The sequence below is a fragment of the Xyrauchen texanus genome, chromosome 42 (genome assembly GCF_025860055.1).
Source record: "Xyrauchen texanus isolate HMW12.3.18 chromosome 42, RBS_HiC_50CHRs, whole genome shotgun sequence".
Lineage (NCBI taxonomy): Eukaryota > Metazoa > Chordata > Actinopteri > Cypriniformes > Catostomidae > Xyrauchen > Xyrauchen texanus.
In genome coordinates, this window is record NC_068317.1 from 3,100,934 (window position 1) to 3,112,519 (window position 11,586).

The window sequence follows — 11,586 nt, forward strand, 5'->3', positions numbered from 1 at the left end:
AATCGGGGCCTAATATAACAAAGAACCGGCGAGTGCAGATGAAAGCAGTTCCCTTCATATCCATAATTGGAACCCACAACACAAAAGAGACGCAGAACAAGCACGGGGGCTGATGAGCAGCCTGCAAAGCGGAGGACGCAATTTGTGCGAGACCTCTCTGTAATCAGGGGTTACAAAATGTGGTCTTCCCATATTCTACTGAAATGTTGAAAATTACAGTTTAGAGGGGATGACTGTAACCATGGCAATTTAACCCTCCTGCGTTCACCCATCTCATCTGCTGCCAACTCACTGCCGACAGAGCTTGAAGGCTCCACTGTGATTTTAGTCAAAGGATTAGCTTTCGCGTTTGGATTGCTGAGTGTGGATTTTGCATGCGGGTGTTTGCATACAGACATGCAAAGCTATTTAGGGAAAAAAGCAAGAAAAGAGATCATTCAATGAACTGCAGCTACCCTGGCAAAAGAGAAATAGCTTGTGACTTCATAAAGGAGAGGAAGAGAAATAAATGCCACACTGCCTACATTTCTAACTCAACTTAAACATGCAAAAATCTTGAAACTCTTTGCAAACATGCTTTAAGGTTATGTACAGTGGCCCGAAATATATCTGGACACTCAAGCTTTACTTGCAAATGTCTGAATGCCATTGCATTAGATGAGAAAATATCAAAGCAACTGGTGTGCACAAACAAATAGTGATAATAGAGATTTTCTCAGAACTAAATTCACTTTCAGTGCAATGTTTTCAATGACTTTTAACAAACGTGTCATGGGAATTTTTAGTGGTTGTGTAAAGTCAACAACCTATTTCAAACTGAACAAACTTATTTTGGTGAAGTAGTTGTGAAGATATACGAGCGCTCCACAGGATGCTGAACCTGCTGAAGTTGTGTGAGGTTGGTTTATTACATCTGCTTAAATGAGATATTGGCATATTTTCAGACAGTATATTATATTATTTTTATTGATATTTGCCTTTTTATCATTCGATAAGACAGTTAAAAGTTACAGGGAACAGTAACTTGATAGAGAGAGAGGGAGAATGAAACAGGTGAGCACATTAACACTAGGAGCACAAACATGTCTGCCACAGCACTGATATGTGGACCATTTAAATGACACTGTGTTGCATTATTATACATTTGAATTGTCTATTATTGTAGTTACACGATGGCACGTAACAACAAAATGAACCATGACTGGTCATTTACATGACTCAATCGCGTCACATGCAAGCAGGCGATTCTCAGTGCCCTCAAGAAACAAATCAGCCAAAGGAAAATGTATTGGCCGATGCGATATCTAAAAAAAAAAGTCAAAATATCGGACGATTTATCGCCCTCTGCGATATATCGGTCAACCACTAGTAAAAACAAACAGTTTTGTGAAATACGTGCCTGATTGTTAATTAATAACATGCATATATTATAAAAGAGCAGTAAAATATAAGCTGGAGAGAAATAACTCTCCTGCATCAAAAAGCACAATCACTCGGTCAACACACCTGATGCACAACCGCTCCACATTAAACTGTATGCTTATTAGGATCTTCTTTGAAGAGTTTATGAAGTGCTCTTGTGTGATGCACATCTTGGGTCATGTTTTTTGCTTCAACTATTCTCCGTTGTTTTTCAAACGAGTTTCATCATGCAATACATTTTTCACTGGGCTGTAAAGTGACATCACTCACGGAGATTATTCGTGCTTGAGGCATATATCAAACTAATTGATAATGAAATTTGTTGTCGATGATTTCTTTTATCGATAATATCAATTAGTTGATACAGTCCTACTTAAAACTAAAAACAAAAAAGCACTGAAAATTGCCAGACAAATATATTGGCTAGTCCAGTACCTAATTAACAGATGCATTTGCCCGCACTTGTGTCTGTTAGAAAATCTACAAAAACCCTTGTCATAATAAACAGTCTCTGTTAGTAAATGTACGTATTGTGTAAAAAACATACTGTATGGGTGTTTCTTCAACTTTGTGCAATTTATTTTCCAAGGGGTTGATTTTTATAAAAACTAACAGGTTTTAACTTTATAATAAAAAAAGTCAATTTTAATGAGACCTTTTTTTGAACAATTTGTTTTTTTTTTTTTTACTTTTCTAATTTATTTTATGTACGTACATATTTGACAGTTTTAGCTTATCCAGACTATTGATATTATACCATGAAAATACAAATTATTACACATTTATTATCATTATTATTATTATATGTATTTAGGATACACAAACTATTAGCTATTAATTAGCTTAATTGGAATTAGCAAGAAAAAAGAGTTTTATTTCAAAACTTGACAAATGTAATTTCAGTGGGGTCACGTGACACCATGCGAGAAGCAGATGCGTGAGACACGAGCTCTGCGCACTTTGCTAGTTTTTAATTATTTTCATGTTATAATCCAGTGAGATTTGAAACATCCAGTTACATACTTGCTCTTTGAGTTAATTATGACAAAGAAGTCAAAATCATCAGACTCTGGAGACATTAAAAGACACTTACGTGCTCTAGATGAAACCTCTGATGACACTGCGAGATGGGAATTCGATTTGGAAAGTGCAGTGGTAGAAGAAATTCAGCATCAACGGTCCAACATCTCGGTGATGCTATCAAAGTTCATTGCTGACATGGATGATCTTGCTGTAATATGTAGATTGATTATGGCGATGGAAACTAGAGTTGGTCACAAGAGTGGCAGATGTTGAGAGACGGATCGATTGTCTGGAGTCATCGGAAAGGGAATTATCAGCTAATCCGCCCACGTCCAAAACAGACTTGGAATGCATTTTGAAAAGTTGGAAAATAGGAATTGAAGGAACAATATATGGATTGTGGGAATTCCTGAGCATGAAGAGGGCAGAGATATGGTGAAATTCCTGGACGAGCTCTTACAGAGTCTGCTTGAAATAACAGGCCATAAGCTGGTCCCGGCTCACCGATCGGCTGAGGGAAAGAGGCCCCGATCAATTCTGGCCAAATTTCTGAGATCATCCAATAAAGATCTCGTGTTTCACCAGGCGAGAAGCAAAGGAAAGCTTTCTTGGAAGAGTCACAATATTTTCTTGTTCCCGAACATTGCAACTTTGACAAGAGAGAACCGCGAATGTAAGAAAATCTTACATCAACGGAAGGTCACTTTTGCACTGATATTTCCGGCCAAACTGCGAATAGACACCAAAGACGGCCGCAAAGTATTTTTATGCCCCAGACAGGCACTGACAGACATTTGGTGAAACACGAGATCTTTCAGACAATTGCATGTTTTTTATGTGAGTGGACTGACTCGCTGTATTTACTCTGGCTGTCTGAGGAAGCCATTTTTGTTTCTTTCTAAGTTGACTCCACCTAGCGGCTGGAGTTTGTTTTGTGGAATGACACAAACGCCAGATTGAGAATGGACACTATAGATGACTTCAAAATATCCACATGCCCACACAAAGGATGTCTATTATAAAGTTGACGGACAGTGTAAGTCATGATGTATTTTTTTTTTATGCGGCCTCTGAGTGAATGTGACTCTTGACCATCCGAGGAACAGAGACGTCTGTTTTGTTCCTTTTTGTGCTGGTTCCACCTAGTGGCTGGAGTTTGTTTTGTGGAATAACACTGCTTCGGGACAGTTGTGGATGAAACTGTTCATTCCTTGTGCTTATATTGAGTTTATTTTTGTGGAGTATTTTCGCAGGACACTGGAATGATTACGTCATCTGCTGCACTCATATCAGCTGGCTCGCTGAACATTTGTAACACTTGTTTGTCTGTCTGAGGAAACTGAACAGCTTTATATCAGCTGGAATTTGTTTTGTGGAGGAACACACCAAAAAGACTCTGGGGTCAAAAAGACTTGCGCAATCTATTGTCGCTGGGGCTCTCGTAGGCATACATGGACTCTGAGTTTAGAGGGATTGATGCCGGTTGGTGCAGTCTTGTGCAGTTTAATGCTCACATTTGTCTGTATGTTTGGTTTGGGGGGGTTCAGGGTTTGATTCTTGCACTAATGTTGAAATATGGTCTTTGTAATCTTGTTTTTGATGCACAGTTTATTTTTTCTTTTATATCAAATGTTAATATGAATGGATTGTCTCTCTCCACATTGTATGTGTTTTATGGTGCACCCCATAAAAAGAAGGAATGTTATTTCTTAAACGTAAGAAATGTGATTATGCGTTTCTTAAAGAAACACATCTTTCCTTACAGGAAGCTGAAAAATGTGTGAAGATATGGGGTGGACAAGTTTCTTTAGAGCTGGCTCAAGTAGGCGTAGAGGTTCACTATATTGAGAAATAATAAAATTCAAATTTCTCAAACTAATACTGATGCTCAGGGCATTTTTATAGATCTTGAAGGGATATTGTACTTTTGGAGGAGGATGTGTAAAAATCTTGGTCTAGCAGATATCTGGAAACTTTTGAACCCATCTGTTATGGACTATACATTCTTTTCATCGGTCCATAAGATTTATTCTGAATAGATTTTTTTTAACATTGAAGTCCCTCATTTCATCGATTGCTCAATTGGAAGCATTTGGTCTCAGATCATGCCCTGGTGAGCTTGGAGGTGTTGCCACATATGGAGAAAAATAAATCATACAGCAAGTGCTTTAATGTATCCCTTTTGCAAAATCCTGATTTCCAACAAATGTTAAAGACTTAAATCAATGTCTAATTGGTCCTCAGAATCCTCTGTGGGCATGGCTTGGGAGGCACTTAAGGCAGTTATTAGGGGCCGGATCATACAATATGCCTCTTTCACCAAAAAATCCAAAACACGAGAACTCGTGGAGTTGGAAGAGAATATAAAAAATGCAGAGGCAGAGCTGAAGCACTGAATGTCATATAATGGCCTCAGAGAATTGACTCATTTGAAATATAGATATAATTCTATTTAGTCAAGGAAACTGGAGTTTTTGTTATTCAGGGCAAGACCGTCATACTTTGAGTCAGGGGACAAAGCAGGGAAGCTTTTGGCTAGATATATAAAGCAGAGAGAGTCTTTTTATACCATTCCCTCAGTGAAATCTTCTGATGGTGACATTTTTACCTCGGCCATTTATATTAATTATGCCGTTAAAGAATTCTATCTTGATCTTTATAGTTCTACATCTTCATCTACTGATGAAGATATTAGAAATTTTGTGGAACCATTAGAACTCCCTAAATTGACGACGGAGCAAAATAATCTTAATTCTGAGATAAACTTGGAGGAACTTGATGAGGTAATTAAGGCCTTACCTACCAACAAGTCTCCAGGGCCAGATGGTTTTGCTGCTGAATTTTTTAAATCTTATGCTACTGAATTTGCTCCACTTTTGTTAGAAGTTTATTCAGAATCATTAAAAAATTATATATATAAAAAAAAAAAAAAAGACAAAAGATCCAAGAGAGTGAAAAATGTACCATCCAATTTCTCTTATCCAGCTAGATGTAAAAAATCTTTGCTAATCGATAAGTTATGACATCTCTTATACATATAGACCAGGTGTGGTTTATTCAGGGACGCAGCTCTTCTGATAACATTCAGCATTTCATCAACATTATACGTTCAGTGGCAAATGATCAGTCTCCGGTCGCTGACATCTCACTTGACGCAGAAAAGGCGTTTGATATGGTAGAATGGGATTATCTTTTTAAGATTTTGGAAATGTATGGGTTAGGGAGTATGTTTATTGGTTGGATCACGTTACTTTATAGACACCCTGTATCAGCGGTACAAATGTTTTTACTCTGGGTAGTGGCACCCGTCAGGGTTGCCCTCTTTCCCCATTATTGTTCGGTCTTGCCCTGGAACCATTAGCAACCGCGATAAGAAAGGAGGATACACAGATAATATCTATTAAATTTTAGTACACTAATTTACTAAAATTAAATGTATATATTTTTCCTGTATTGGCACAGTGAAATTAACGGTGTAAGAAATAGCTGCTTTAAAGTAAATACATCAGTGAACTCAATGCAATACATGGCTGTATGAACAGTGTTCAAAGTAATTACTGTTTAGCAGCATAACTAATGTGCATTACTCATCAATACATCATAATTGTGGTGTAATACTTGCAGTGACCTTACTGAACATAAGTGCAGGTGCACTGCAGAATACACTGTTAGGCAGCCGTCTGTCTGTTTGGCACAAGTAGCTGCCTGAGCCAATAGGACACAAGCAGTTGTCTCCTCCCACCTGTACCTGTCCTGCCAGGAAAACTCTGACAAGACCACCTGCTGAAACTAAGCCCCTTATGGAACAACCATCTCATCTCATCCCATTTCCACAGCACACACCTTTACAACAATTTCAAGCGGTGAAGCACAACTGAATGAGGAACAGAGGAAATCTCATGAAACCTGCAATGAACATCTCACACTGAACCTCAAAATCAAAGGGGGAAAAAATAAGAAAGTATATTTAGCAAAAAGTAAATGAAGCCAATTTAAAAAAAATCTAATTTAAATTGCAGTATGCCTAACATGAAAAAGAATTATATAAAAAGTATTTATGGGTAATTAAGTTGAAAGTATTACATGAACATTTTAGGTTACAATTGACATGCAAGTTGAAGAGAAAGTGTGTATTTCAGATGCTGTAACTGGTTAAAATTATTTAAATATTTTAAATCCACTAGTTAATTTCAACTGCTTCTGCGGTGTGACATGCATTTTTAAAAGTACAAATATTCCATGTAGGAAAATATGAGGTCATGAAATATGCATGCATAATAATTATATATATATATATATATATATATATATATATATATATATATTAAAAACAATTGTTTAAGATGGAGTATAGCATGTCACACCGCAGGACCTGTCAACTTACCAAAATTACTTCATGTGAACTACCCATATTGTCATGATCCTGCCATAAGATCTTGTGTTATTCTTGTTTTGGCAGGGTCGGAACAGTTTCCTCCACCCGTCACTCAGATCGTCCAATGTGTTTTGTGTTTTCTTCTCTCTCATGTTTCCACAGATGCTGCTCAGCAGCGCAATCAGTGTTGCCATGGCAGCACTGATTATTGCTGCTTGTGTTTATGGACAGCACCTGGCTTCAATTCTTCCTTTTCCTATATATTCCTTTTTTGTGTGTGTCTTGTCTGTGTTGTCAGATAGTTTTGTTTCTCTTATCCAGATTGTTATCAGTTCCCTGTCTTCCTGTTAAGCGTCTATATTTGTTTTTTAATTTTGGAAAGACCCAGACATATTTTTATGAGTTTCTCCCACTGAATTTAACAGCAGTCCAATCTGTTCCAATATACACAATCAGTAATCGGTAAGAAAATCATGGAGGTGTTAATGCTGATCACATTTTATCAGCAGCATATTTTGTTAATCCTCCAGAACCAGATTACCACTGCTGTCATGTCCCATCAGCCCACATGGTAAAAGCAGTCATAAATCCATAACATAATGCCCTGATTTACAAACAAATTAGCACGTGCATGTCAGCATGCTGCTTTTACAATAACAGTGATTGAATAAGGGCTATAAAAATGCTTTGCACATGTCGCACAATCAATGTGTGTGATGTACAGCAAGCTTCAATAAATAAAGCCCACGTGCATGACATAAAAGGGAAGCGTACCTCTAGCACAAGCCATAGCTGGTCCCCATTCTTTACATCCTTTTTGAAGAACATTCCAAAGAACTTGACGACATTGGGATGGTCTGAGAGAGTTTTCAGGATGTTGTATTCAGCTTCAATCTCCTCATCAATATCCTGAAATAAAAAAATGAATTGAATTGAACACTCTAAGCTGCTTTATAGAACAATAACATAGCCGTTGCCCTACACAAACAAAGATATTTGCTGAATTTTTGGCTTTCTATTTTAATAGAACGAAAGTCAATGAGGACTGAAGCTTCAATAATGAATTTTTTTTTTTTTTAAAGAAATCCCTCACCATGAAAGTATGGTAAAAGTACTCCATACTACCATATTTCAAGTCTTCTTAAGGCACATGATAGCTTTGTGTGAGGAACAGACCAACATTTATGCACTGAAAAGCTTCCCCTCAGCTTTTTGGAGCTTGACAACCCCATTCCTTACTGACTTTAATTGTGTAGAAAAGAGCAGCTTGAACATTCTGTAAAATATTTTAATTTGTGTTCCATGGAGGAAGTGAAGTCATATAGGTTTGGAACAATATGAGAGTAACTAAATAATGACACAATTCAAATCTGGGAGTACATTTTAGGCATTTCATAAACATTTCAGTGCTGAATGTAGAAGATATGGAGGCCTTAATGAAAAAATTATTTGACTAATTTTATTGAACTTTTCAGTAAAACTGGAAAGGCCATGAAATGTCAGCATTAATAAAGCATCACAGCAGTACAGAATAAATTGGACTAGATTTAAATAGCATTTGTTGTGTTCCATTTAAAAATAAAACATAGGAAAATTACTGTTTATAGATTGAACGTTGAGGAAAAACTAATTATGAGCGCTGATACTGCACAGAGGATTCTTCTGTAGCACCTTTTGGCTTCAAAAGAGCTCAATATTTCTATTACTACACAATATTACTGCAGTTCCTGTGTTTGAAAAGCATTAAAAATAAATATTTGTGCATATTTGTGGTACAATGACCACAGCAGCTGCAGACTATTAAATTAAGTCGAGGTTTATTTGTTTGAGATGAGTAATTTTAAATATACTGGCAGTCAAAAGCCAGTGAAAGTCTTCCAACGCTCCTTTCAGGACCTTCAAAAGGTGACTTGGGAAAAACTCTGATAGAGTAAATGAACACAAATTGCTCATTTCCCCAGAATCCATCTCGCCATGATTAGGCAGTCTGGGAATGTGCTGTGAGGGGGCTTTATATTTGCCCAATCATTAAAAGAAAAAGAAAATAGAGTGTGTGAGCAGGAAAATGATAAGAGAGAGAGAGAGAGAGAGAGAGAGAGAGAGCCTTTGGCTTATCTGTGGGTTATGGATGTTCTGTTCTTTATATGACAGTAGCGAGTGGATGTTTTTAGTGGTTGTAATGGTTTGCAGGCATCTCTGCAGGCATAAACACTCTCAGGTAGACACAAATGCAACTATACAGGTGAAACTCGAAAAATTAGAATATCGTGCAAAAGTTCATTAATTTCAGTAATTCAACTTAAATGGTGAAACTAATATATTATATAGACTCATTACAAGCAAAGTAAGATATTTCAAGCCTTTATTTGATATAATTTTGATGATTATGGCTTACAGCTTATGAAAACCCCAAATTCAGAATCTCAGAAAATTAGAATATTGTGAAAAGGTTCAGTATTGTAGGCTCAAAGTGTCACACTCTAATCAGGTAAACACCTGCAAAGGGTTCCTGAGCCTTTAAATGGTCTCTCAGTCTGGTTCAGTTGAATTCACAATCATGGGGAAGACTGCTGACCTGACAGTTGTGCAGAAAACCATCATTGACACCCTCCACAAGGAGGGAAAGCCTCAAAAGGTAATTGCAAAAGAAGTTGGATGTTCTCAAAGTGCTGTATCAAAGCACATTAATAGAAAGTTAAGTGGAAGGGAAAAGTGTGGAAGAAAAAGGTGCACAAGCAGCAGGAATGACCGTAGCCTGGAGAGGATTGTCAGGAAAAGGCCATTCAAAGTGTGGGGGAGCTTCACAAGAAGTGGACTGAGGCTGGAGTTACTGCATCAAGAGCCACCACACACAGACGGGTCCTGGACATGGGCTTCAAATGTCAAACGCCTTACCTGGGCTAAAGAAAAAAAGAACTGGTCTGTTGCTCAGTGGTCCAAAGTCCTCTTTTATGATGAGAGCAAATTTTGCATCTCATTTGGAAACCAAGGTCCCAGAGTCTGGAGGAAGAATGGAGAGGCACACAATCCAAGATGCTTGAAGTCCACTGTGAAGTTTCCACAGTCTGTGTTGGTTTGGGGAGCCATGTCATCGGCTGGTGTTGGTCCACTGTGCTTTATTAAGTCCAGAGTCAACGCAGCCGCCTACCGGACATTTTAGAGCACTTCATGCTTCCTTCAGCAGACAAGCTTTATGGAGATGCTGACTTCATTTTCCAGCAGGACTTGGCACCTGCCCACACTGCCAAAACTACCAAAACCTGTTTCAATGATCATGGTATTACTGTGCTTGATTGGCCAGCAAACTCGCCTGACCTGATCCCCATAGAGAATCTATGGGGCATTGCCAAGAGAAAGATGAGAGACATGAGACCAAACAATGCAGAAGAGCTGAAGGCCGCTATTGAAGCATCTTGGTCTTCCATAACACCTCAGCAGTGCCACAGGCTGATAGCATCCATGCCACGCCGCATTGAAGCAGTAATTAATGCAAAAGGGCCCAAACCAAGTACTGAGTACATATGCATGATTATACTTTTCAGAGGGCCGACATTTCTGTATTTAAAATCCTTTTTTTTATTGATTTCATGTAATATTCTAATTTTCTGAGATTCTGAATTTGGGGTTTTCATAAGCTGTAAGCCATAATCATCAAAATTATATCAAATAAAGGCTTGAAATATCTTACTTTGCTTGTAATGAGTCTATATAATATATTAGTTTCACCTTTTAAGTTGAATTACTGAAATTAATGAACTTTTGCACGATATTCTAATTTTTCGAGTTTCACCTGTACATGCATCCAGGAGTCCACAAATGTGATCTGATTGCTGAACAACCAGGGCCTATCCTGACCCTACCCTTAACCTTACATTTTGTGAAAATCCAACATTGGCTTTGCTTGGTAACTCAAAGTTTGGAATTTATATGAACCGGTCCCATAGGCATGCATAATTGAAAGTTCAGTTCAGACCCGCTCTGTTTGGATAAGCCACATTCAAAGCCATTTTAAATGCTGACCACACAGTCTGTATTACTGTATGTACTAACACTGTCAGAAAAAAGGGTAATGTGCAGTTTATGAAGGTGAATGGACTACCCGTTGTAAATCATTGTAATTTAACTGTGGCTGATTGCTTAAATATCCCATAATGATCCCCAAACGCAAAGGTTGATTCGCGTTGAAAAAAGTAATGCTGAACAACTGCATTATCTGACATACATTTTTTAAAGAGATGTTTACTTACATGGATTGGATCCAGAATTTTGACGGCGGCCTTGCTGCCATTAAACTTGTTAAGGACTTTGTAAACTTTCCCATAAGTCCCTTTACCGATAGTCTCAATGATCTCCCAGGTGTTGGTCGGATCTGGAAAGTTGTCAAAGACGAGGGATTTTCCTGAGTGGGGAAACATCTTCCCAAGGGATCTCCTGAGGAGTAGGAGCAAATATTTACTCTCAAAGTGGGTGTTCAGTTCAGTTATAGACAGGCCCATGTGCTGCTTTTCCATTTGACGTAAAACAGTCAGTAATGAAGAAGCATTATCTTTCTGAAATAAGCACACCTGTTCAGATAAGATAACATATTAATACGACTGCTCACATATGAAAAATGTCAACATAACAGTGCACACTAATATGAATACAATGGACGTTAATGTTAGCCTGAGCACCGAAAACACTACTCACTGGGAAAATACCAAATAAGTAAAGCATCATATACAGTTGTGGACAAAAATATTGGCACCCTTGGTAAATATGAGCAA

The 11,586-nt window shown here is 37.8% G+C and overlaps 1 protein-coding gene across 1 annotated transcript in view; it reads right to left on the reverse strand.

Annotated features, from left to right (window-relative positions):
- myo3a (myosin IIIA) overlaps window positions 1-11,235 on the reverse strand; it is a 122,836-nt gene extending 111,601 nt beyond the window's left edge. The window contains 2 exon segments of the mRNA XM_052114476.1: window positions 7,595-7,729; window positions 11,068-11,235. Of these exon segments, the coding sequence (XP_051970436.1) occupies window positions 7,595-7,729; window positions 11,068-11,235 (303 nt within the window).
- Window positions 11,236-11,586: the final 351 nt, after the last annotated feature.